Source organism: Strix aluco, chromosome 1 (genome assembly GCF_031877795.1).
Source record: "Strix aluco isolate bStrAlu1 chromosome 1, bStrAlu1.hap1, whole genome shotgun sequence".
In the NCBI taxonomy this organism is placed as follows: domain Eukaryota; kingdom Metazoa; phylum Chordata; class Aves; order Strigiformes; family Strigidae; genus Strix; species Strix aluco.
Window position 1 is genome coordinate 130,121,422 of NC_133931.1, and position 23,487 is coordinate 130,144,908.

Here is a 23,487-nt window from a genome sequence, read left to right on the forward strand (position 1 = left end):
TATCTTTAATGACTAAATCCTCTACTTCCCATTGTTCACTGGTAGAAGTACAAATAACAATACATGAAATACTGTTGTCTGAAAAAATAACTGCCTTTGTATGCCTTGAAGTCTGAAAAATAGGTATGTGGCTTGAATGAATGCATGGCATTGTATTTTCCTACAAATGTTCCACTAGATTAGCCATGTGATGAACCACACCATCAGCAGACAGTTAGTTCTTGTTCCCTGGCTCCTCTCTTGTTCTACAGTGGCAGCACCAGCAGCTCACTCTACCCAATGGGGAGGAAGCTTTGGTGGTGCACAGTGGGTATATGCATGTGCTGGTGGCACAAATAGAGCAAACCCTTCCCTGCAAGGCATTGCCTCACGTACGGACAGTGGGAATTTGGTCCTCTCTTGTAGTGCTGGGTTTACACCTGTCCCTCACAAGCTCATTCCTGGAAGTGACTTTTCCAGTGAGAAGTCAACTCATGTAGGTAGACATGTACAGTGGATCCCCATTTAAAATTTACAAATGAAAAGTAAAGCTTAGGGTTTAGCTGTGTCAGTGAAGGAAAAATTGACCCCAGCTGAACACAATATTTAAAAATGGTTTCAAATTGCCAAGGATGAAATTGCCTCCTGTTTTCGAGGTCTACGCCGAACTGTACTGTGTAAATTGTACCTGAACACTGAAGGCAGTTGTTCACCACTCATCTAAGCCAACAGGGATGTGTATGCTAATTTCAACAGAATCTGAAATAGATTATTAAGGCTTATGGCAAGACTAATTTATGATCTCTTCCTACGGGACTCTAAAGTGCGCTTTACCTTGTGGCATACAGACTGTCCTGCAGCCTTTCCTCAACATTTGTGCAGGATTAGGGGCTCTGTCTGTAACCTCCAAAGTTACCTCAAAAGAACTGACATTTAGCTCAAGTGCCTTATTTAATTTTTTCGCTTCTCCTTTACCATCTGACAAGATCTGGATTTAAGACTATTCTAACCCACGATATTTTAAGTAACTTATGCATCACTAAGGAGAAAAATAATTATGGATGGAATTGCAGCAAGCAAATGAAGGAAAGGGGGAAGATTTACAGCAGCAGCAGAAGTCCCACATGAATGCAACTGCAGCATAAAGGATGCCATTCTGTCTCACCCCATTCACCTGTCATGTAGGGCAGTATTTTTACAACTCCCAGGCCAGGGCTGGTAATGAGACAATTGAGATGAGCAAGTGTCTCCACTAGCACTTGCAGCTGCCTCATCCTCTGACCATGTCTTCCTGCTTGGGCTGGGGTTGGAAACATCAGATGCAAGTGTATCAGCCCGGAAAACAAATGGGAACTGATAACTTTCCAGCTTCCTTCAAAGTTAAGGACTGTGATGAGTATTGTGAAGTTGTTAGCATCTGAAACATCCCATGCACATAGCCAAAGGCAAAGGAGTGGGAAATCTGTAGGGCAGTTTTCCAGAGATGCAAGAAGGAATTACATTATATTCATTACACATTTTATGCAAAAACTCCATAGGAGTCACAACCCTGTAAAATTTCCTTGGCAATAGCCTTGCTGCTTGCAGATTCTTTAGAATTAGCTTAATGTGGGAAATTAATCTATTTTATTTCTTTTGTGATTTGCAGAACTTTTGCAGTGACAGTACTGTAACTTCTAACTGCAAATCAGCTTCTCCCTGACCTGATTTCTGCCTCAGTAATCACACAGAAACTCTAATGATGCTTTGAATGTGTGATAAAAGGTGCTTATTACTCACAAAACTGTACATTCATCATGTTTTCCTGATGACAGACTCACACATGAAATCGTCACCTTGAACAATTAGGGACTCGGAGCAGCAACCAGATTCTAAAAATAGATGCTTCCTGTGCCAAGACATTAGTTTCTCATTTCTTACCTAGGATCCTTTACTGCAGTGATCATAACTCTATTACAGAGGCAAGCATTCATCTAGCACTCATCTCAGAATGGCTATTAAAGAAAACCATAATTTCCAAACAAATTTCACAGTTAATTCAGTGAAAGAATTGTGCCTTAATGATGAGTTTCTGGGCAGAGTAATAGGGTGATAATTTTTCCTATAAATAAATATTCTTTGTAAGATGCCTTCAGGGCTTGTGTGATGCAGCCTAAAGAACCAGTCTGTTTCTCTGAGGAAGTTGTGATGCTGGTATGCAATGACTATTTTACCTTAATTTGTTTTATGCACCTGCTAATGTGATGGTAATATTTTGGGCTACCCTTTGGAGATCATCAAGATTTGAATACTTTGGAGTGTCTCTTTTCCTGTTAATCTGTTTGACTTGTCTTGCAATGTGCAAAATTTTTTAAGAAGTGATTAAGCTCATTAAAAGGGACTCCAAGCCAGTTATATTTTGTGAAAGTTGATAGCTCAAAATCTAGTGTTAAAGAAAAGTACTGAAAGCAAAAAGTGCTGGAAGTTTCCAACTGCAATGTACTGGTTCTTTCTTTCCTATTTGCTATGGGCTACCTGGCACTATTACTACTGTTGGATGGTCACTTCATACAGCTGGTATCAGGAGATGTGGAGGTGACATAGCCTGGTGGGCAGGTCCACGTTCACCCCTGCTGCAGCACACAGGAAGAAATGCTATTTCCAGGTCTGCATCAGACTCCCTCTACACCATCACTTTCAGATGCTGATGTGGTCTGATTATGATGTGTCCTTACACCTGGTCTTGCCCTCTCCCACAATGGCTTGGATTTCCACACTCCCACCCTTCTCCCCACTTTGTTCACAAGCAGAATGTGAAATGATGTGTTCGCAATGGCTGTTGCTGAGCTAGGCAGATGTCTCTCCAGATTTTAATGCAACGAGTTCAGAGTCCTCTACATATCTTCCATTTAACTGTTCATTGTTGGAATCATGATGGTACAGGTAAACAGGGACCTCTGTGATTGATGTTGCAGTGTAGGAGGTAGATCGCGTGGAACAGTGCTCTCGGCGCCTTTGGCCCCACTGGGTTTTGTACTGTGTCCACTGCCTCTTCAAAGCTCCTTGTACCTGTTAAACAAAACATAGTTAGGGTGAGGCATAATCCAAACCCCTGTAATTGTAGACATTTTAAAATATGCTGCAGGAAATAGAAGAAGAGAAGGGAAGGGAAGGGAAGGGAAGGGAAGGGAAGGGAAGGGAAGGGAAGGGAAGGGAAGGGAAGGGAAGGGAAGGGAAGGGAAGGGAAGGGAAGGGAAGGGAAGGGAAGGGAAGGGAAGGGAAGGGAAGGGAAGGGAAGGGAAGGGAAGGGAAGGGAAGGGAAGGGAAGGGAAGGGAAGGGAAGGGAAGGGAAGGGAAGGGAAGGGAAGGGAAGGAAAAAGCTCCATGTCTAACTCCATGAGGTTCAGTCTACCTCTCTCCTCCCCTCGACTCCCAGTTGCAGAAGCAGTTGCTCAGATCTCAGCCTTAACTCCCTCCTTGTCTACCCCTATGGCAGCAATTTGAGTTTCTGCAGTTGTTGCTGCTTGTGGAGAGAGAGTATAGGTTAGCTGTTCCCATAAAAGGTAAATGTGGAACAGACAGCTGCGGGAATGCAGTAGGATGCTACAGTAAAGAGGGAAGAGGAAGGAGGGATGGAGATTAGAACTCATCTGATGCTGCAGCTGGATCTTTGCCCGTGGAATGACTAATGCATTGTGATCCCTCAAGAAACTTAACCTTGAGTAAAACTGGCCATGAATGGCAAAGTGTAAGTACGCTTCAGGAGATTGCCAGGGTTAATTTTGTAGAGAGAAAGAGTTGGATTAGTACAGCTAAACAGAGATATTGTTCTGGTAATTTAAGAACAGGTTCTGTGCTGGCAAAAATAGCATTGGTCATAGCCTTCTGCATAGCAGAGAATTTCAACCTTTGGACATTCATCTTCTAGGAATAAAATATTTTATTTAACATTTACATTAAGAGTGATGTTATATATGGCTCTAGGATATGACTTAAGCTATTGAGTCTTGTCAGGGAATAAGAAGCCCTTCTCTAGCTGCACGTTCAGCCATGCTGGCACTTGCTACCTCCTTCCCAAAGGAAGCATTGAGACATGGTGGGCAAACCATGGCTCTGTTCATTTAGACCAGCGATTCTAGCCAGCAAAATGTGAGAATAGGAGCAGTCTACCATAATAATCTGCTGTAAATGACCACCCCTCCAGAGGAAGCCAGGTGCAGGTGAGGCACTGCGATGACAGGAGTGTCCCAGAGTTTCTATGCTCCTGTTGAGGTGGATGTTGTATGTCATTTTTGCTCAGGGACTAGTGTGAAATCACTCTCTAGACTCTGTGCAGAACAGTATCTTTGATTTGTGTAGATTAATCTGAATGACTTTAATATTTCCCAAGTCTCCACAATTCTAATCACTCTATTAATATGTATATAGTAAAATGTTATCTACTCACCACCCACAGCTGTGTGCAAGAAAGCTGTTTCATGTCACATAAGGACAAGGCTTCATAAGGAATTGCTATGAATCTGAGATGCTTACTGAGTGTACAGAGGGACTATGCAGCATGCCAAGAATGGATATTTCAATTGCTTTGGCTTTTTATTTTTAATCCAAATGCAAGCCAAGGTATGAGGATTGATGCTATAAATCCTTACTCATGCAAGTAGTTGCACTGACTTTGGTAGGAGTACTTTCTTGAGTAAACAAACGTTTGCTGGACTAGTCCTTTAAAACTAACTGAAAACACTATGCATGCCCAGTTTCCAATACTAGCTCTTTTTTGCTATTGTTTATCTCAAGACAAAGTAGTTAAGAGTTCTTTTCATTTAGGGAAATGTATTTCTATTCACCTCTTAACACATAAAGACAAAAAACCAAATGGCTGAGTGTAGGTTAATTAGATATCAATCATGGAAAAAGCATATGGTTACAATGGAACTCTAATTACTGGGGCTGCAAGCAAATCTTACTATGCCAATATTGAGATTTAAAATGAAATGGCTGCCTGTAGGGATGTTTCATATTACACCATCGCCAAAGTTTATTAGTGAGAAAGAATTACTGCATGAAAGAGTAATGCAGTTGTAGCACATGATACAGAAATATTACACATGGGGTAAACCCTGTAAAGATTTCAGTCACTTTAAAATTGTCTTTTGATGTTACAGTATGAATATTGTAGCTTAGTCACCCTAGAAGCTATGGGGAGGGACTGGAAGAAGAAATCTTCAGGACTAAGTCAGTGACTTTCCCCAGTATCACACTGGGACAGTGGCTCCTATAACCTAAGGCTAGACACAATGAGAATAATGCAGAAATCTTGGGTGTGCACAGCAGTGCTGCCCACCCCCAGCCACCTCTCCACCACCACCACCACAGTCATTAGCACCTCTATCCATTGTGCATCTCTGGCCTTTACCTTGGCCCTTAAGTACTGAGTGTGTTTGCATTTCACAGGAGTTCATTTGTTCAGATTACTCTCAGCATCTTTATCAAAGGTGGCAAGAACATGCTCTTACAGTCTTCCTGTTCCTCTCCTAGCCCTCTTCCCCCGGTCCCTTCATAGAACCCAGAGCTTTGATAGCTCTTGCATGGGGAGAAGAGCTGCTGTGAAGCTGATGAGCTCCTCCTGAGCTCCCAAACTGCTCTCAGTTGAACTGGAGTCTGACAGGACAGCAGGGCAACCATAGGTCTGGAGGTTATCATCTGGAGATGATAACGCAGTTAACTGAAGAAGGACAAACAATGTCACCGAGATTTGTTGTCTTCTCAGAAAGGAGTGACACTTGTATGTATGGTCAGAGAGAGAACAGGCACATCCTTTCCAGTTCAGACCATGCTTAGTTCAGCCATGAGAAGTGCCATTAGTCAGGTTTAAAAGGCTCCACAGAGCAGTGAGAGCATGAGGTCAAAGCAGTTCTGTTTTTATTCTCCGCTGAACTGCTGGCCTGTACAAGAATCTGGCCACAAACGGATAACGGATAGTACAAGCTGCTGCACTTGTGTAAAACGTGTTAATCTAGATTTCTGCTATGATTCCAAGGATCTCAGATGATCATAATTCAGTGCCAACTAAAACTGTTAATGCATGTTTTTTAAATGTGTAAGCAGCATTACTGAAAATCACATGCACAGTCATAACATATTAACAACCAAGGAGTCTCCTGGGGACCAGGAGGGGCAGGGCAATGCCTGCCATGCTTTCTGCTGTGATAGCAGATGGAAGAAAGTAAAGTCTAAAGAAATGAAGAGCCTGAGTTTATTTACTCTGCTCTTCAGGTCTTTAAAGATTTTTCTATTCTATATTAGCCATTCATGCCTTTTTGGCACACAAGATATATGGCTGGGTTTTTTTCCAAACAGACTTTCCATTTTGTTGGCCAGTCTTGCAGTCTAGAAGCAAACTCAGGCCTGGAAATATGTTCTGGTGAGGAGAAATTGCAGAGACTTTGTATCATCTGTACAACACTGTTGCTGTTGGACAGAGAAACTACAGTGCTGCTGGACACTGAGATTTTATAGGAAAATGCACAAGATCTGTCATTTTAAAAGTCCAAAACAAATCCATTGTTTATGTGTTCTTCCACATGAATGCAGGCATCGGTACAGCTTCTTATTACTATTTTTACATTTCTTTCTATAGATGGGCTCATGGCACTAAAGTGAGGTTAGTGAGGTAGTAGGCGATCAACACAATGTAAAACAGGTGGCACTGAGTTTAGCATTGTTTGTCCTGGCTAAACTTCATGTATTTCAGCCTTGAAGTTAAATATTCCAGTAGGAAAAAATAAATCCCAGAGTATCCAGGCTCCTGTGGTACTAATAATCTCCTTGTCTCACGCTGAATTTTCCCATGAGAAATAATTTTGAGCTCTATGGCAGCAGAGCAGAGTATACAGCAGCTTGGAAACAATCTCCTACCATGACTGAAGACCAGACTGTGGCTTTGGTCTATGTCCTACTGCACACAGCAAGACTTGGGGAAGTTATCTCAGCTTAGCTCTCTTGGGCAGCCAAACTCAGACAAGCGCTCCCTTTGGAAGGACCTAATACCATCTTGGCATTAGTCTGTTGCTGCTCCTCTATAGGTTTTGTGCCTTATATATCTACACCTTGTGTAACTGCAGGAATAAACGGGACTTGGAGGAAAGGGGTCATAATTCTTTCATGCTCTCTTCTGGCCCAGCCCAGCCCAGCTACTCTAGTACATAAACTTGCTTGATGTAATGTGCTGATGCAAGTAGCACCAAACTGTCTTGAGTCTGTATTAGAGAGATGTCATCTTTGACTCTCTGCCCATCTTAATGGGAAATTCTAAAAAAAAAGCTTCCCTTATTGTCTAGTAAATAAATTTCTTATACAAAAATAATGAGAGGGTTTCTTGGCATCCCTGCCATCGACCATGTTAGACAGTCTGCAAGTCTGAAGCAGATACAATTTTGAAAATGGGTATAACGGTGAAAAGTACTCAAGTACCAACAGAAATCACTCTCAACATGTCTGTGAAACCTGAACCCCCACGGCTGTTTTTTCTTACTGCCTGACACTGATGAATGTTTCTGATCAGCCACTCCACCAAGCAGTCATTAATCCTACATGCAGTCTACCCGGAGGTAGTTAAGCCATCCACGTGATAACTTCTGGGAGCAATAGAGTACAAAACTGGAAGCCACATTTCAATATCAGATTCATTTTAATCTCATTTTGGGCATCATCCTTTCCAGATGTGTCCCCTCATTGATGGCTTGTTGACAATTCAAGTATCAAAAGTTGATATCCAGGTAAGAGCCTTTACAAGGAAGAGGTCTTTTTACTGTGGGCTGCCAGACGTGTCAAAAAGGCTTTCAGAGGCGACTAGGGGTTTGGTGACTATTGCTGTTATTCAGAATATGGATCTAGACTGTGCATCTTCAGACCATGTAAGGAATGACTGGCTGCTATTGCCACTTCCTAACAGCAGCTCAGTCAATGCAGAAGCCCACAAAGTGCAGCGTGTCTCTCATGTTGGATGTCTGAATATCATGTATGAATATGGTGTATTTTCCTAATCCAAATATATTTATTCTGAATTCTAAATTAAGTGTAACACAATATGTAATAAATAAAAAAGAGCTGTGTATTTATTTTATACTCATTTTCATTCCTGGAATGTGGCTTTTACCTTTCTGCACACTACAGGTTAGTTCATATGACAGGTAAACTCATTCATACCTTGCAATCTAATTTTGAATTAAATGATACATATGGTCTGCCATGATGTTGGCAAGCAGATGCTTCAGATATATTCATTATTGCATAACTTGAAAACTGTATTCCTGGAGCTGTAAAGGTGGTTATGCTTTTCTGACACTGTGGCATTGCCAAAAGTGCTTCGGAATTAAAGCTATCGGATGAAGTATATCTAAGAAACAAACAACCTTTAAGATACTTCATGTTTTCAGTGCATTTTCTTGCTGCCTTTCCTCATTTTCAGCATTGCTACAGTCTTTACTCTAGGCACAAATCCATATGCTCTCATTAGAGTTGGAGAATTACAGAGTAATTGACCTTTTACACTAAAGCTATAAAACATTAAGCAAATTTGTTTTGCAAAATCTAATCTGAAACAAATGGAAGGTGATGCGGGGGAGAAGGAAGAAGGAAGGAGGCAATGTTCAAGACCAGAATTTTGGGGTAACACATTGTTTGGAGGCAAGTGAGGACACACTGGAGCACTGCTTGTACATAGCTATGCAGTCATTCCTATGGGGAGAGGATGTTTCAAAAACTGCCTGGATGATCTCTTCTTTCTCCACGCCAGGCCCTCCCTACCAGGGAGAGTCAGAAGTCTTTCTGTGTTTCCAGGGAATGGAGATTGGACTGTGCCAGAAAGTGATGACAGTAAGGGAGAAGGAGAAAGGTGGTAGTATCCTGTAGATCATGGGGACAGAAATATGATAGGAAAAGAGAGTTGTATGTCTCTCCAACTTTGCTTAATTGGATCCATGAAACCGTGAACTTCTATAGCGTGATCTTTACAGCTATCATTTCATGTTAGGTTTCAGCATCATTAGCTGCTCATTTTTCGCAATTCTCTTTTATGTCTCCTGAGAAGCCATGCTACAGAACTACAGCAGGAGGCCTCTAATCTTTTCTGCTGTTGCGTATCTCTGTATATTTATGCAGGGAGCCAGCCAGAAGGAAATGTATAGTGATGTCGACAAGTGGTGGCCGAATTTAATACTCTGCTATCCTGAAAGTTAGCAAAGCAGCCAGTAGCACCTTATCAATAACATAACTTCCTTCAAATTTCTATCAAAACATCAAATTTGTTACTTACTAATAATATAGAGGGATAAACAGGAGGATGAATATCTCTTTAGATTGACATACTGAGTGTTAGCATCACAAAGCTTGCTCTGGATCTAATACATCTGCTCTGGATTCAAAATTGACTTTTTAAAGGACTTCCTAGTTTTGCTAAGATATGTAGTGTTTTATTCCACTACAGTTGAATGCTCCTCATATATTGAAAAAGCATTTCTTTCTGCTAACCATCTTTGGAAAATGGCTTACTGTAAGAATTGAAATGGTTCTTGAGATGTTTTAACCTTCTATTTTTCGTAAAAAAAAATAGAGAAATGGACCTAAAACCAGCTGTAGGTATATAAAATATTTATCCAGCTGTAAGAGAATGGGAGACATCTTTGCCTCAAGGGTTTTTATTTCTCAATTACTATGTGAGAAACACTGACCTTAAAAAGGCCAGAGCTAATCCTCAAAGGAGTTAAAGTAATCACACTCCTCCAGGCTCCTCAGCCCTGACAGTGCTACCAGGGACGGCATCTATCACGGCTATGGGGCTGAACGCAGCACACAGCTCTCCAGGACAGACTCCCAGAGATCCCCACTGCTTCTTCTGAGGCATTGTGGTCCTTCCCACTATTCTGGGCAGGAAGGGAAGTAGACCATTTTACTCCTTTGCTTAGACTTGTCTCAAAATTTCAGATGGTAGGGGGAGAGTCTCATGCCTGTACCTCATTTGGTGCCATCTGGTTTGCAATGGTAACACTCCTGATTCATCTGCTCAGAGATATTCAAATCATGCTCTGCACAGAGCTTTCAAAAATGCACACTGCTGCTTGTATATAGAGAACTAAAAAGTGACTTTGTGTGGTTTCAAAGTTTGCATCATGGCATGCTTCATTTCTGCATTAATGAATAACACAGTGACTCTTTTTCAAGTTCTATTCATTTGCTGTATTTCACATGCTTACCTCACCATTGAAGAAGCAGAATATAGTTGCCACAAGTAAGCCCTGAGAGAAAGGAAAAGAAAAGAGTTTAGAGATCAGAATATATAAATTTTTTTGTATTGTTTGGAAATTTGGACTCGATGGATAAAAGATAAAAACATTAGTCCACTTCCTCTGCATCATAGACACTTCACCTAACCTTCCCCTCTCTCACAGTTACATTATTACACCGATTTTTACCTTTTCAACATGTTTTATCATCATCTTCTATATTGCAACCATTTATAGATTATCTGGTTTGGCTATGAAGTTATTTTTGTACAAGAGGCCTAGAGAAGGAAAATTAAATGGTATGTAAAGTATTTTTCTTACAGTGGAGTACCACTCTGCCACTGACTTCACTGAAGAGATGGGAGAGGAATTGTGTGCTACATGCTGCTACTCATTTGTCAGAGTGCAATTACCCAGTTAAAAGTGTCGGCCAGGAAGAATCCAGCTGCCCCGGGAAGGCTTTAAATTGAAGTGTATATCAGGATAAGTGAATTTGTATACGGGGCATCATGATGGATGGACAGGATATGAAAAGAGGTATAAGTGGTCAGAAAAAGGAAAAAAAAAACCCACAACAAATTAGAAGGTAGGGGGACAGAAAAAAAAAAAAGAAGAGAGTGCAGATCATAGCTTGGTCCCAAATGGCTTAAAATTAATTTAATTATTGCCGATAATATTTCACTACTGCTACAAAATTAAATAGGGCCAAGGCAGGAACATGAAGTTGAGAAAGTGTGAAATTAATGAGAGAAGATTCTCACACACAGAGCCTGCCATTCAGAATTATGTAGTTACACTGGTCCATGTCCTAACTGCACTCGCTCTTACTAAAATAGCATTACATAGCATCACGAAGCCAAATGACTTCATTTTGAATTATTTAAACCAGTTATTATAAACTAAACGTATGAAGTTTGTGAAATTGAGGGGAAAACTGCAATACAATAGCTTGTGTTCCCAAGGGCTGCTTTGAAGAGCTTTACAGCTGTATATTTTTTATAAACTCTCACTTAACTGATTACCAGTTAAACTGTAGCTAACGCTTTGTAAAATATCTTGGGCTCTTACGTGTATATTTTGGACCACAAACATAGGGTAAGCAATAACTGTTTTAACAAAATGCTTGTATATTAGAAATACACACGTTGGTTTGAAGAGGGGCTGACCACCTGAATTTTGGCAATTCTTTCACTCCAATAAATTTTCTCTAATGTGGAATTTGTAATTTGACACAACTTCAAATATGAACATAGAAAAGCATGTGTGAGGAGGAGGAAGGGTAGATATAATGAGAAAAAGAAAGTTTATTTTCATGTTTTGGAAAAACAGTGAGTATTCTTAAAAAACTCAAATCCCAGTATACAACACACAATGCACAATAGTTTGTCCATAAACCCTTGTTTGAGAAACACCACAAAGTCAAGCAAAACCTTATGCCTCTAAAGCAGAATTTTGTCAGACCACAGATTCCTAAATCGAAAATTTATGCAAGGGGAACAAATGCATCACTTCCTGGTAGCCTATATTGATTTTATCCCACGCTGTGTGCACATTAATTTGCACAGTCTTGCAAAACCTCTGCTGTTGAACTGCATGGTACATGGCTGCAGCAGAGGTTTCACTATTTTACTAAAGTGTGTTTTTATTAAGAGCAGTCAGCCACGATATCAAATGAGATGGAGCTTGATCTCCTCTGGCAGTAGGGAAGCTTGATGGACAGTCCATATGAGGCATGGAAGATACAAAAGAAAGCAGGAGGAGAGAAAGAAGCAGAGAAATTTTTCTAAGTCTGTTCTTCAGCGAGAGTCTTTAGGGGGAATTTTGAAACTGCAGTTCACCTAAAGGCAGAAATTGAACCTGAACTCTGAAGTGAAGCCATTTTCCATTTCAGTTCCTGTATGCTATTTGAATTCCTGTTACATGCTGCGATTGCTCTACTTTTCTTCTGTTGAAGAGTGTAGTTCCCTTAACTAGTGTCTTTTTCAGACAACTCTGACAGAAAAGTTACAGAGGAAGGTGTGGTGATGCTTTGTATCCCTTTCAGTTGCTCTCTGGTCTGGACTGAGCTGACAGCAGATCTGGCTTATTATTTTGAGTCCATGCATTTTGTACTTCTGGCTGAAGAAATTATTTTCCCTAGTTTGTCCCATATATGTCTCATTGCTCTTCTTCCACCAGCAATGACCCTCTAGGCTCTGCCATCTATATTTCTATTTCTATTTCTATTTCTATTTCTATTTCTATTTCTATTTCTATTTCTATTTCTATTTCTATTTCTATTTCTATTTCTATTTCTATTTATTTCTATTTCTATTTCTATTTCTATTTCTATTTCTATTTCTATTTCTATTTCTATTTCTATTTCTATTTCTTTCTTCCATTTTATACATAAAGTTTTGTCCACAGTTCAGAGTACTATTGTTATCTGCAGCTGTAAAGCTAAAGAGATATCAGTAGCAGACACCAGCTTTGTCTCGTCAGAGCCAGGAGGGATTGGGATGATGATACTCTACAGAGGATCTATTAAAACATGTGACAGACTGGATGTAGGTTAATTACTTCATGTAAGGACCACAGGTTATTTCTCTTATCTCTTTGACGTACATCTCACATATTCTCTCTAATTGCTGCTGGTTTTTGATCAGGGTTCAATTCTTGTTGAGGATGAGATCTCTAGGTCAATTATCTCTCTGCCATTGTGTGGAGTTGTTAAACTGACCTGTGATATATAGTCTGCGGCCAGCAGGATAACGTTGGCTGTGGTATTGAAGGCAGAGATGAAGAATACATTTATTCTGAGATTAAGGCCTTTAATGACTTCTTCTTCAATTCTTTACTTCTGGAACCGTGTGAAGACCAGATGAATGTGGTTTTCGGACGAATCGTGCCTTAGGGATTGTCCACAGTCAGCAGCTCACAGAACTTCATGTACCTTACTGATGCCATAGTGAGTGCCTATACTGGTCCAGGGATATTCTTTGCTAGACAGGTATTTAATTTGCTCAGTTAAAATAAAACAGATAAAAAATACTTGTGCAGATACTGCAAATTTACATGGGTTTCTGATACCTCAGGTGTTTTTCTTCTAGCTTATGTCTCCATAAAATCAAGAAAGCATATATAGATATGCTTATTCCTGTTATTCCTGAGCATGCCCATGGACTTAGTTTCTGCCCTAATTACACACTGTGTTGCCATTTAGGCTTTAGTGGGATGATGTATTCATTATTGATGGTAGAAGATCATGGCACATATAATTGTAGAGATGGCCATAATACAAAAAAATCAGTTTGTGATTCTCTGTGTGGGCTTTGGTCCATGTCCACTCACTTCTGGATCTGAATGGACAGCAAAGAAAAAAAAACCAGCATGGCCAAGGTTCTTCATAGAACTACTTCCCCTTCCCATCTCTCTCATTTCAGCAAAGTTAAAAAACTTTGAGAAAAACAATATTGTCTTCCTCATCATCTTAATTCACAGCACATTCATACAGCATCTCTGAGGTAAATGACTGTGTTATGAAGTGTTCATTTATGTTAGGTTAAAAAAAAAAAAGTAAGCAAAGCAAAGAATGTGTCTGTGCAGCTTCTGTTGTTACTGAGGTGGGGAGATTGTCACAAGAGAGCTGAAGATGGCAGCCCACCTGCTGCAAAATAATGGGGACATCCCATCAGCCAAAGCTCACACTTTGTTGCTTCTCTCGCTTGCTGCTGGAGGTTTCATTACTCTCATTTTGTACATGAATTTTTCATACAAAAATGGCACTTTATAATATCCAGCTTTCAGAAAAACATTTTCCCTAACTTTTATTGGCTCAAAATATTAGGAAGTTTTGAAATTACTAATAATGCAAAGAAAAAATAAAGGGAAATTAAAAAAAGCCTTTATGTTGTCAAAAGCAGGCCTATGACCTTAACTTTGCACAGAAGGGGAAAATGTTTCTGTCTGGTTTGGCATCGCAGAGGATATTTATTTCCCGAGAAAGAGATGAATGAATACCTTCTAAAATGCACTGAAATATCTCACTATTTTTAAAAGGCTACTTTTAAACGGGTTAATTTTATTCTGTGTAAAGCTGCATAGAGAGTTAAATTTAAAACTTGGAGGCAGGATGGATATATATGTGGCCCAAAACCCATGCCTAAAAGATACAAAATACCCTCTACACAAATGAGGCACCTATAAGCTGGATCCTCCTGCCTGGCAGGGCAGACGCCACAGTCCTGAGGGTGCTGATTGGAAGCTGCTGTGTGACACAGAAGTAATCTTATTTGCGGAGAAAGAAAACTTTGATTATTTTCCATTTAATAGACAAAGACTTTTTATTTCCCAATAAAAACCAAGGTCCTTATGCTGAATAGCATTTTAATTTCTCATTAGAGGCAGACTTGCACTTTAGGGCTACAGTCAGCAAGGTATTGAGAAGAAGAGTAATTTCAAGTGCTTGTGCATTGCTATTGATTCAGGGGCTATTTCTTCACCGCACCAAGCAGGCCTCCATGGCCAAGTCTTCTCTGGTCCAGTGACAATGCCATGTTAGGTAATGTGATAGCCTCTACAAACCTAGCTACGAGATGCTGGAGACAGAATTTGGTGAGAGGGGACAGTTGGTGGAAGGAGCTTCCAAGCAGGACTGTGTCAATCTCTGGGCTTGTCTGAGAGCATTTGGTGGTGGTGGTGGGTCTATATGTGGAACTAGCTGATATATCATGGGGTTATTGCATTTTTCTACTCTTCCTTTTTTTCTTGTGAGGCCTCTGCTGTGGACCAACATCAGAGATCGGAAGCTAGGATAATGGTCTCTGGTAGCAGACCCTCTGACAGGAGCTCAGCACCCCAATCTCTTTGCAGTCTGGGACCCCTCAAAAGTGTTTAGTGGTTCCTGGGGTGGGAGAAGTGGCAGCAGCAGCTCCACGGCCAGCAGAGGTGCAGATGGCCCTGCCAGAGTGTGAGGCACAAGACACATCTCTCCTTTCCTCTCTTGGCATGGAGACCCGACTGCAGTTACGTGCAGGAAACAGGGCTGTTGCCACTCCACTCCTTTGCAGGTGTACCATTTCATCTTTGCTGGGCAGCATGAAGGGTCTTTTTAGGCTTTTAAGTGACAAACATGTTTTCATGCCAGAGGTGTGCAAGGAGCCAGTGCATCCTCTACTGTAATGTTTTACACCCTGAGGAAGTCTGCATTTAATGGGCTTTTGAAAGTCAGGTCCTCTAGGGAAAATCTGCAACTCACTGACTCTTCTGGAGTGCAAACATTTGCTTTGTGGTGTCTACTTTAGGTGCTCTGTTTAATAAGCTAACTGTGTGTTCAGTAAGGCGTGTATATCATCCCACTCCACGCATAAATTATTCCACTTAAAGGTTGAAATATCTTTCTTTTGCCTGGTGAAATCTTCATTTCAGCACAGTCTGGAGACTGAAGAGCTGATATTGGTGATGGTGAGGGGAGATACTAATCTCTACTTTTACAGGATCCATGGGAGGTTGGCTGGCCAGGCTGGAAAAGTACAGGCATTCATACTTGCAGAAAAAAAGCCAGTCTTCAATTTTTTTATCATTTACACATCTGCTCTACAGATCTGTTAAGAAGAATCTGGTCTATGTGGTGAAACAGACAGAAGCTGATACAGGGGAGGTAGACATACAGTGTTTGTGAACTTCTCGTATAGTCATATTTGAAAAAACCCTTCTGCTTAAAATGGTGAGCACTGACAATAGCATTGCAAGAAGACCAGGATAGTTCAAACCAGACTGGCTTCTGTTATTCAGAAGTGACTTCAGCAGAGGAAACCTAGCACGTAAAATCTCAATGTGTTGCTTTTCAACTGGGAAAACCATTCTCTGAAAGAAATACCATTACACAGCTTCTTGTGGGAACAAATTCTTTCTCATTCATCATCTTCAGTCCTCTGATATTTACAATAGACTGCAGTGCTTGTCTGCACCATTTCTGTGTACATGGATGATGTAACTAATATATCAAACCACCGTGCTCACTTAAAGCAGTGATGTGCTGTTGAAAAACCATTTCACTTTTTTAGAAAAGACATAAAAAATTAATCATTTAACCAGTGCAGAAATGGAGAATATATGTTATATTTTCCACCAAAAAAAGTCATAATTGCACCCACGATACCTGCTTGTATATGACTGACATGCCACGGGATGCAAAAACTAATAGACTGCTGCTACTTTATGGAGAGGCAGGCTGTGCTGAAGTTTATGAGAGCGCAATAGCTAGTGGGGAAATATAGCTGTTACACAAGCTAATAAAATATCTGCTAATTACATAATCAGTCCTAGAAGAAAATGAGCATCAGAGGAGTGATTGCATAGCTGGCCATCTTAAATATGCATACAAGAAATGTTTGGGAAAGGATTAAGAAAGTTTATTTTAGAATACAATTAAAAATCTGCTCAAAGTAGAAAAGGGAGCATCACAGTCAGCTGCAATTCACAGGCCAACTGCACAGCCCTCCCAAAAAGCCAAATTTTACGTGCTGTCAGAAAGCACCCTGAGTTTATATTGCAGAGATGTCAAGAGATCTTCTGAGAGGTCTGCACTGCTGCCCTGGCCTGGGGACAGTCCTGGGTGGGCTGTCACCCCTCAGCATGCCTGGTGGCCTCTCTGAGCACAGTGGCAGTGGGACACGGGCAGCCCCCACCGTGTGCCCATGCTGGTGTCCCCAGTACCATCCCCACTGCTGAAATGTAACAAAATGTATTGTCAAGGGGGCAATTGGGGTCAACAAGCCACGGAGAGACATCCATTCCTGATGACTGGGACAAGGGCAGAGGGAACCCATTGAAGATGAAACTTTGCCTCCCCGGATCCCTCCCTCACCTAATCCCATCCATTCATACAACAGTTTCACGATACTTTGGTTTTGTTTCTGGTTCCATTGTAACCCTGATTTGGTGACTATTGCATAATGATCATAATAAGGATTGTTAAGTAAGGTAATTGCATTCTTTTTGTAATTCTTCAACAACCTCACAAAATTTGAAAGATGTTTCAAGAGTAAAATGATTATTGTAACACTCTATCTTATCCTAACTTGCGAAAACTGTAAGCAACTTGTCACCAGAAAATTTAGTTGGAGATACTCCTTTGTAGCCCTTGAGACTGAAGAAGTGACAATACAGGTAACAACAGAAGAAACAGACTTTCATTCCCTTTAAGAATAACTGTAATGTAAAATGGCATACACTGCAAAAATAGACCTATAACTTCAGTTATTCTATGCATGCAGTAGCATGCACACCCACAGTTTTGAAGGGATAAGGGTGAAAAGCAGAATATACAGACTAAGGTGACAGGAAGTATAGATTTTGGTAGCCTAAATCACCACTTCGTTTAAGGAAAAAGCACCACTGATTATTTTTTTTTTTTAAAGCTGTTTTCTTACTACAACATTAAAATAATTTCTGCATTTAGCTTCTGTATGAAAGGAAACATGAAGTGGGCCACCATACTCACCCATGTTGACCACTATTCACAAATGCATTAGAAATCTGTCTTTCCTAGTCAATATAGGACTGAATATGTTATAGTCAGTAAACCAGAGAGATAACCAAACATTTAAAGTCATTTAGGCTTATTTTGTTTTATTTTTAGTAGAAAGCAAACCAGACTTACTGAATGATGCTGTATTTTCAAAGCATTTACGAAATCAAAATGTCAGTCATATTTTAATTTAAACTCCCTAATAATGCAATTTTAACTCCTAAATGAAGCTTCACTGTCTCAGTCTTTTATTCTGTGGTTAGCATTCCCTCTGTACAACAGTTTGTGTACACAGCTAATTTTAATATTAACCTTACAGCACCAGTTTCAGTCAATTTGAGCACTTCAACAGAAATCATGTTGGAATATAAAAGCCCTCTGTGATCTGTTTTCTCTCCTCAGTTTAGAAATATTGCCATCTGATAATTTTTGCTATATTTTTCATTGTTTCCCCTGTCTTGTGGTTATTTTTTTATGCAGCCGTGCTACTTGTGCAAAGGCAGATAATCCAGTAATGTGAAAGTGGTTGGAAAAGAACTGCAAAACCACAGTCATGTTCAGTTTTGGGGCTGAACAACTGGCAACAGCATCTTTGGCTAAATTCAATTAACAGCAAGCACCTCACCTAAGATGAAGTTGCTACTATATAACATACCTGGTAATGCATTAATATATGCATGATGTAATCATATATTTCTCCAGCAAGTCGGTTTTCTGGTCTCCAGGGAATAATAACAAACTGAATTCCTAGTAAGGGCACCAGGATTAAAGTGGCTCTGACAGCTTTCATATACATGTTGGACTCAGCACGGTGGGTATCTCTTAGCTTTGTCACCAAAACTCGGACAATGTTAAGCAAAAAGAAAAAATTGACCTGCAAAAGCAAAGCCATTCAAAGTGAAAGCATTCAAATTAAATAGACATTAAAAATAAAAATACAGAGCACATAAACGGCAGTAAAATGTAACTTCCTAGCTTTATTGTAGCTCATAATGGGCAGCTCTGTGGGAATCAGGCATTGGAAAGTACCTTGAATGTCTTCAGAAAAGAGATGTTAAGCTCCTCTACACATTTCCCTTAGGAATCTTGCATGGTGTTTCAGGCAGGCAGGGATCAGTTCTAGGAAGCACTGGCTGTTTTGACACTGATGTGGGCAAATTTAGGATTTCCAGGGAAAAATAAGTCTCATTTTTATGTCTAAAGTTTAAATGGGATGGATGAATTGTCCCCTAGGACTCTCTTCTGAGTCTGAAGGTCACCTAGGTATCTTGCTTCAGTCTGCACTGGAGATGTCTGCAGCCAGGTGAGACAAACCCCAGCATGTCCCTGGGCACACATGGGCATATGGGACCTACAAGGGCACACAATTTCTCTGAGGAATGTGCCTAGAGCAGGGGGCCAAGGCTGCTCTTGAGAAAAGCCTAGGCTACCCCTTGCAATCACCAGACTGCATGGACCCTGTGGTACACTTCCCACAGGTAAAAGTTAACACTTGCTGGCTCAGGGCAGAAATGTCAGACACTTCAGAAAGTTTGGCCCCTGACCCTTATGGTCAGCGATGCCAAGTGGCTTAGCATCTCATGTCCTTAGCCATTTCCGGAAATTTGATTGCAGCTGTGGGTGCTCAGCATATGGAAACCTGCTCTTGAACCTGGCTTCACAGAGAGCTCCTTGTGGGATGTGCAGAGAGCCTGCAGAGGAATAGGGAGGGCAGACCCAGGCTGATACTGAGCCCAGTGGGTACCCTGTGGACATCCTAGGTATCACAGACCTTCTCTCTCTCCAGTGTAGCCAGATCACTCTTTGCTCCTCTGTTACAGTAATATCAGGCACCAATGCTTCAGAACTTCAATAGACTTTTTTTCAGATTTCTTTTAAAATAAGGATGTAAGTTGCAAACTTACATAGAATTTTTAATAGCCCGAATTCCATGGATATATGAGAAATATCAGTTGAATCTTTCAGAACAATAAAACATGAGTCAGTAAGCTTTGGTAAAGCAGCTTGTCAGGCCACACCTGGAATACTGTGTTCAGTTTTGGTCCTCACTATACAAAAAAGCTGTGGACAGGCTGGAGACAGTCCAGAGAAGGGCCACAAAGATGATCACAGGACTGGGAAGCCTGCTATATGAGGAAAGGCTGAGAGAACTGAGTTTGTTCAGCCTTGAGAAGAGAAGGTGTAGGGGAGACCTTATCACCATGTTCCAGTATTTAAAGGGATACAAAGAAGATGGAGACACCCTTTTTACAAGAAGTAACATGGAAAAGACAAAGGGTAATGGGTACAAGTTACTCTTGGGGAGATTCTGATTGGACACAAGAGAAAAATTTTTCACAATGAGAACAATCAGCCACTGCAATAATCTCCCCAGGGAAGTGATGGATTCCCCAACATCGGACTGTTTTAAGATTTGGCTGGACAGGGTGCTGGGCCATCTTGTCTAGACTGTGCTTTTGCCAAGGAAGGTTGGATCAGATGATTCTTGAGGTCCCTTCCAACCTGGTATTCTATGATTCTATGGTTTCATCATTTCTTAACTACTGCGAGACCTTTCAACTGTTTTACATTTGTGTTCTATTGGAAAAAATGGACAATAAATTACTTCTGAGGTCTCATTCAGTATTAAAAGTAAACCTTATCCTCCATTCTATGCTGACTTTACTCACTCTGCTTAACCTTCACTTTTAAATTTCTGGAAGTAACTGTGAAAAGTGGAAAAAAGACTTTATGAAGGTAAAAATCCTCAACTCTTCTGAGTCAGTCTTGTCACTATGGGATTTTTGTAGCAAATCATGCAGGACATTCTGTAGACATTGACATCTTCACAAGAAAAATAAGACTGGAAATGGCATAAGCACAAGCCAGAAATTATAATGCCTTATTTTAAAAACAGTTCAAGATTGCTCTTTTTCCATAAGAAACAGTCTCCTCTTTTTTCTTTGTGGCTGAGATGTATAGACTTGGAGCACAGTGATAAAAATAAAAGGTTGAATGGCCTCTCCTAGAACAGCAGAAGCAATCAAGATTGAACCAGTAAACCCACAACAGATGTGATTCTATGGGAAGAGCAGACTATCTATATGGCAGGGAGGAATGGGCTTCTTCGGATTGCTGATGTGCAAGACTGCTTCTCAAGAAAGGGTAGAAAGATTTACAGTTTTTTCAGTTATTAGATGGAAAGTTGTTTCTTTATTCAAAGGTGTTCCCAGTATTCACTGCCCTACTGTTTGATCTCCGAGGTAATTACTGCAGGTACACCCATGCAGGTGTTTGCAAACAAGAGGCAGCTCAAAAGCTGGAAGTGCATTTTGGGTGACACACTGGGGACAAGGTAAACTTGGGGCTTGGGTGGAATAAAACCCTTTCTGCACCTTTCAGGAAGGTCAGGGTTACCAAACAGCACCACTGGCATATGAGATGCTCTATGTATACACATTGCACCTTGAATCTTGCCCTCCTACGCAGACAGCCCAGTCCAGTCCCTTCCCTGGACTAGTTTAGCTCCCTACCTTTGGACCATACCAGTTCAGTGACCAGTAAAACTTGTGCTGAGTGACCAGCCTGTGCTCAGCTCACCCAGCTAAGGCACAGCTGTATGCCTCACTGATGTCACAGAAATTAAGTATCTTTGTCACAAATAAGTTACGCTGGGAGAGAGTGACTGCCCTGATTTTCAAAGTTAGTGATTCTGTTTGCCTCAAAATCTGATTCTTTACTGGGAGGTCCCTTTATAGGACTTGTTTTTGAAAAGTATTGAGAACCTGTCCTTGTAACACTGAGAAAACCTCAAGCTATTTCTGAGTTTTGACCAAAATACTTAAAGTACAGAAAATTCTATTCCGTACAGGTAAGCAGCATTTCTAAAATAATTATTAATCTGATGATAGCAAATACTATTCTTACCAATAAAGCTGCCATTACAGGTCCATGAACAATATATAGCAAGTGTGTGTCAACACTCATCCAGCAACTGGAGGGGAAATATAACATTAAAATTCATTATTAACTTAAATAAAATGTGTTACACAGTTAAATAATGCTAAGTTCCTTCAGAAACAGATACGCTACTCACTTGTCATTGAAGTATCTGGCTCTTGCAACAGCATGAATAGATGCTGGCACTAAAGGGAACCCTGAAATTATCAAAGTTATAGATCAGTCTTGGTAGTCTTGGTATTTTTTTAGTTTGAATTTCATGTGTCACACACACCAGTAAGTCTCTTGTCCACAAAACACATGCATGTGAAATCACAGCTTTCAGGAAAGAACTGCAATCCCATCACACTCGGGACCCTACCATTACCTGGATGGTGAGATGCAAAAGAGAATAATGTTCAAGGCAGGCCAAAAGGAGAAGCAAAGTTCATGGGCCATGCTCTCCTGGGGTGTCACAAAGCTGCTGCCAGGCTCCTCTGCACTGCCGTGGCTTGTGCAGGGAAGGGTGTGAGCAGGCACTGTGGGAAGGATGCAGGGATCATTCGGTTCTCAGCAGAGTATTCCCTCAGGAAACCAGGGACACTTGTTAAAACTGTGTAAATCACTGTTCAGCAAGAGAGAGGCACATTAACTTGCATGCCAGATTATGGAGCAATGAACAACAGAGCAAGGAGTTGCTCTTTTGGAGCCTATGGCAAGAGAAAATGTTTGGAGCCAGGAGGTTTTTTTGGGGATGGGGATTTGTGATATCTTCTGCAGGTTCCCAGCATCTGTGCAGCCAAGACCATCCCATGCAGCTTTATCTCAGCAGGGAGTGGAGCTGTGGATACCATAAATCCACATCTCCTGACTTCTCTGTGAAGCCTCAGGGGAGGCCACTGCTCTAACAGGTAGCTGACGGGAGCAAATTTGCACAGGGCCAAAGGCTTGGGAACTGGAAGCCTCAAATTCTTACTTCTGGCTTGACATTAAGAGTGACAATCTGGTTCACTCCTGTCCATCTTCCTTCAGCTTGCTTGTATGTTGTGTCCTTCTCCAATAGGCTACAAACCTGAAACTGGGGAGTCTGCACTGTAATACTGACTCCAGTTTGTACAACCTTGCACATACAGATAGCTGGCTAGTGGGGAGATGATCTATAGCCTTGTCTGTCCTGTGCAGAGAGCTTTGTGAACACCTTTGGTGTTACTGCTGCCTGTTCCCTATAAACAAAGGACATTTATTCTGAGCTTTGGATAGTCTATAATTATAAATAAAAATGTGTGAAAATGTCCTGCTGATACCATGATTAGTCACAGAGGGAAGAACATGGCTCCTTGTTTCTTTGGAAGTTAGTGATTGCATAAACACTTTTAGAAGAGACAGAAAATCCTTAGCCAAATTCTGGGGAAGACTTACCTCAGAGCACAGGCCAGCCAATGCTGGAGTGAGAATAAGGTCAAAAAATTGTGTAAACAGGACACTCCGATGTCTTCAGGTATCTTTACGCAACAGCTGCTTACTCTACTGCTAAAAAAAGTTCTTACTGCAGTTTACCTTGGGAGAACAATGCAGCTGTGGGAGAACAAACTGTATGCCTTCTCCTTTGTATATTGTTAGAAAATGATTGCTTGGCCTCTGGCTGCAGAACACCTGTTTTTGGGTGATGATGCATGGTACAACAACAAAAAGCTCAGAAAGGAAAGAAAGAAGCTTCCAACCTCAGAGTAAGCTTATGGGATTGACAGCTTGAGAAAATCCTTTTGATTTGGAAATGGAACAAGTCTGGGCCAGTTTTGTTGACAGACAGATTGAAGTGCA

The 23,487-nt window shown here is 40.8% G+C and overlaps 1 protein-coding gene across 2 annotated transcripts in view; it reads right to left on the bottom strand.

The window, feature by feature from the left end:
* Positions 1-1,242: 1,242 nt before the first annotated feature.
* CALCR (calcitonin receptor) overlaps positions 1,243-23,487 on the bottom strand; it is a 170,575-nt gene continuing 148,330 nt past the window's right edge. For both annotated transcript variants that reach the window (XM_074849044.1, XM_074849053.1), the window contains exons 9-13: positions 21,824-21,884; positions 21,655-21,721; positions 18,404-18,622; positions 10,209-10,250; positions 1,243-3,027 (exon numbers count right to left, since the gene is read on the bottom strand). In XM_074849044.1, the coding sequence (XP_074705145.1) occupies positions 2,806-3,027; positions 10,209-10,250; positions 18,404-18,622; positions 21,655-21,721; positions 21,824-21,884 (611 nt within the window). In that variant the 3' untranslated portion in view covers positions 1,243-2,805. The remainder of the gene's footprint in view (positions 3,028-10,208; positions 10,251-18,403; positions 18,623-21,654; positions 21,722-21,823; positions 21,885-23,487) is intronic.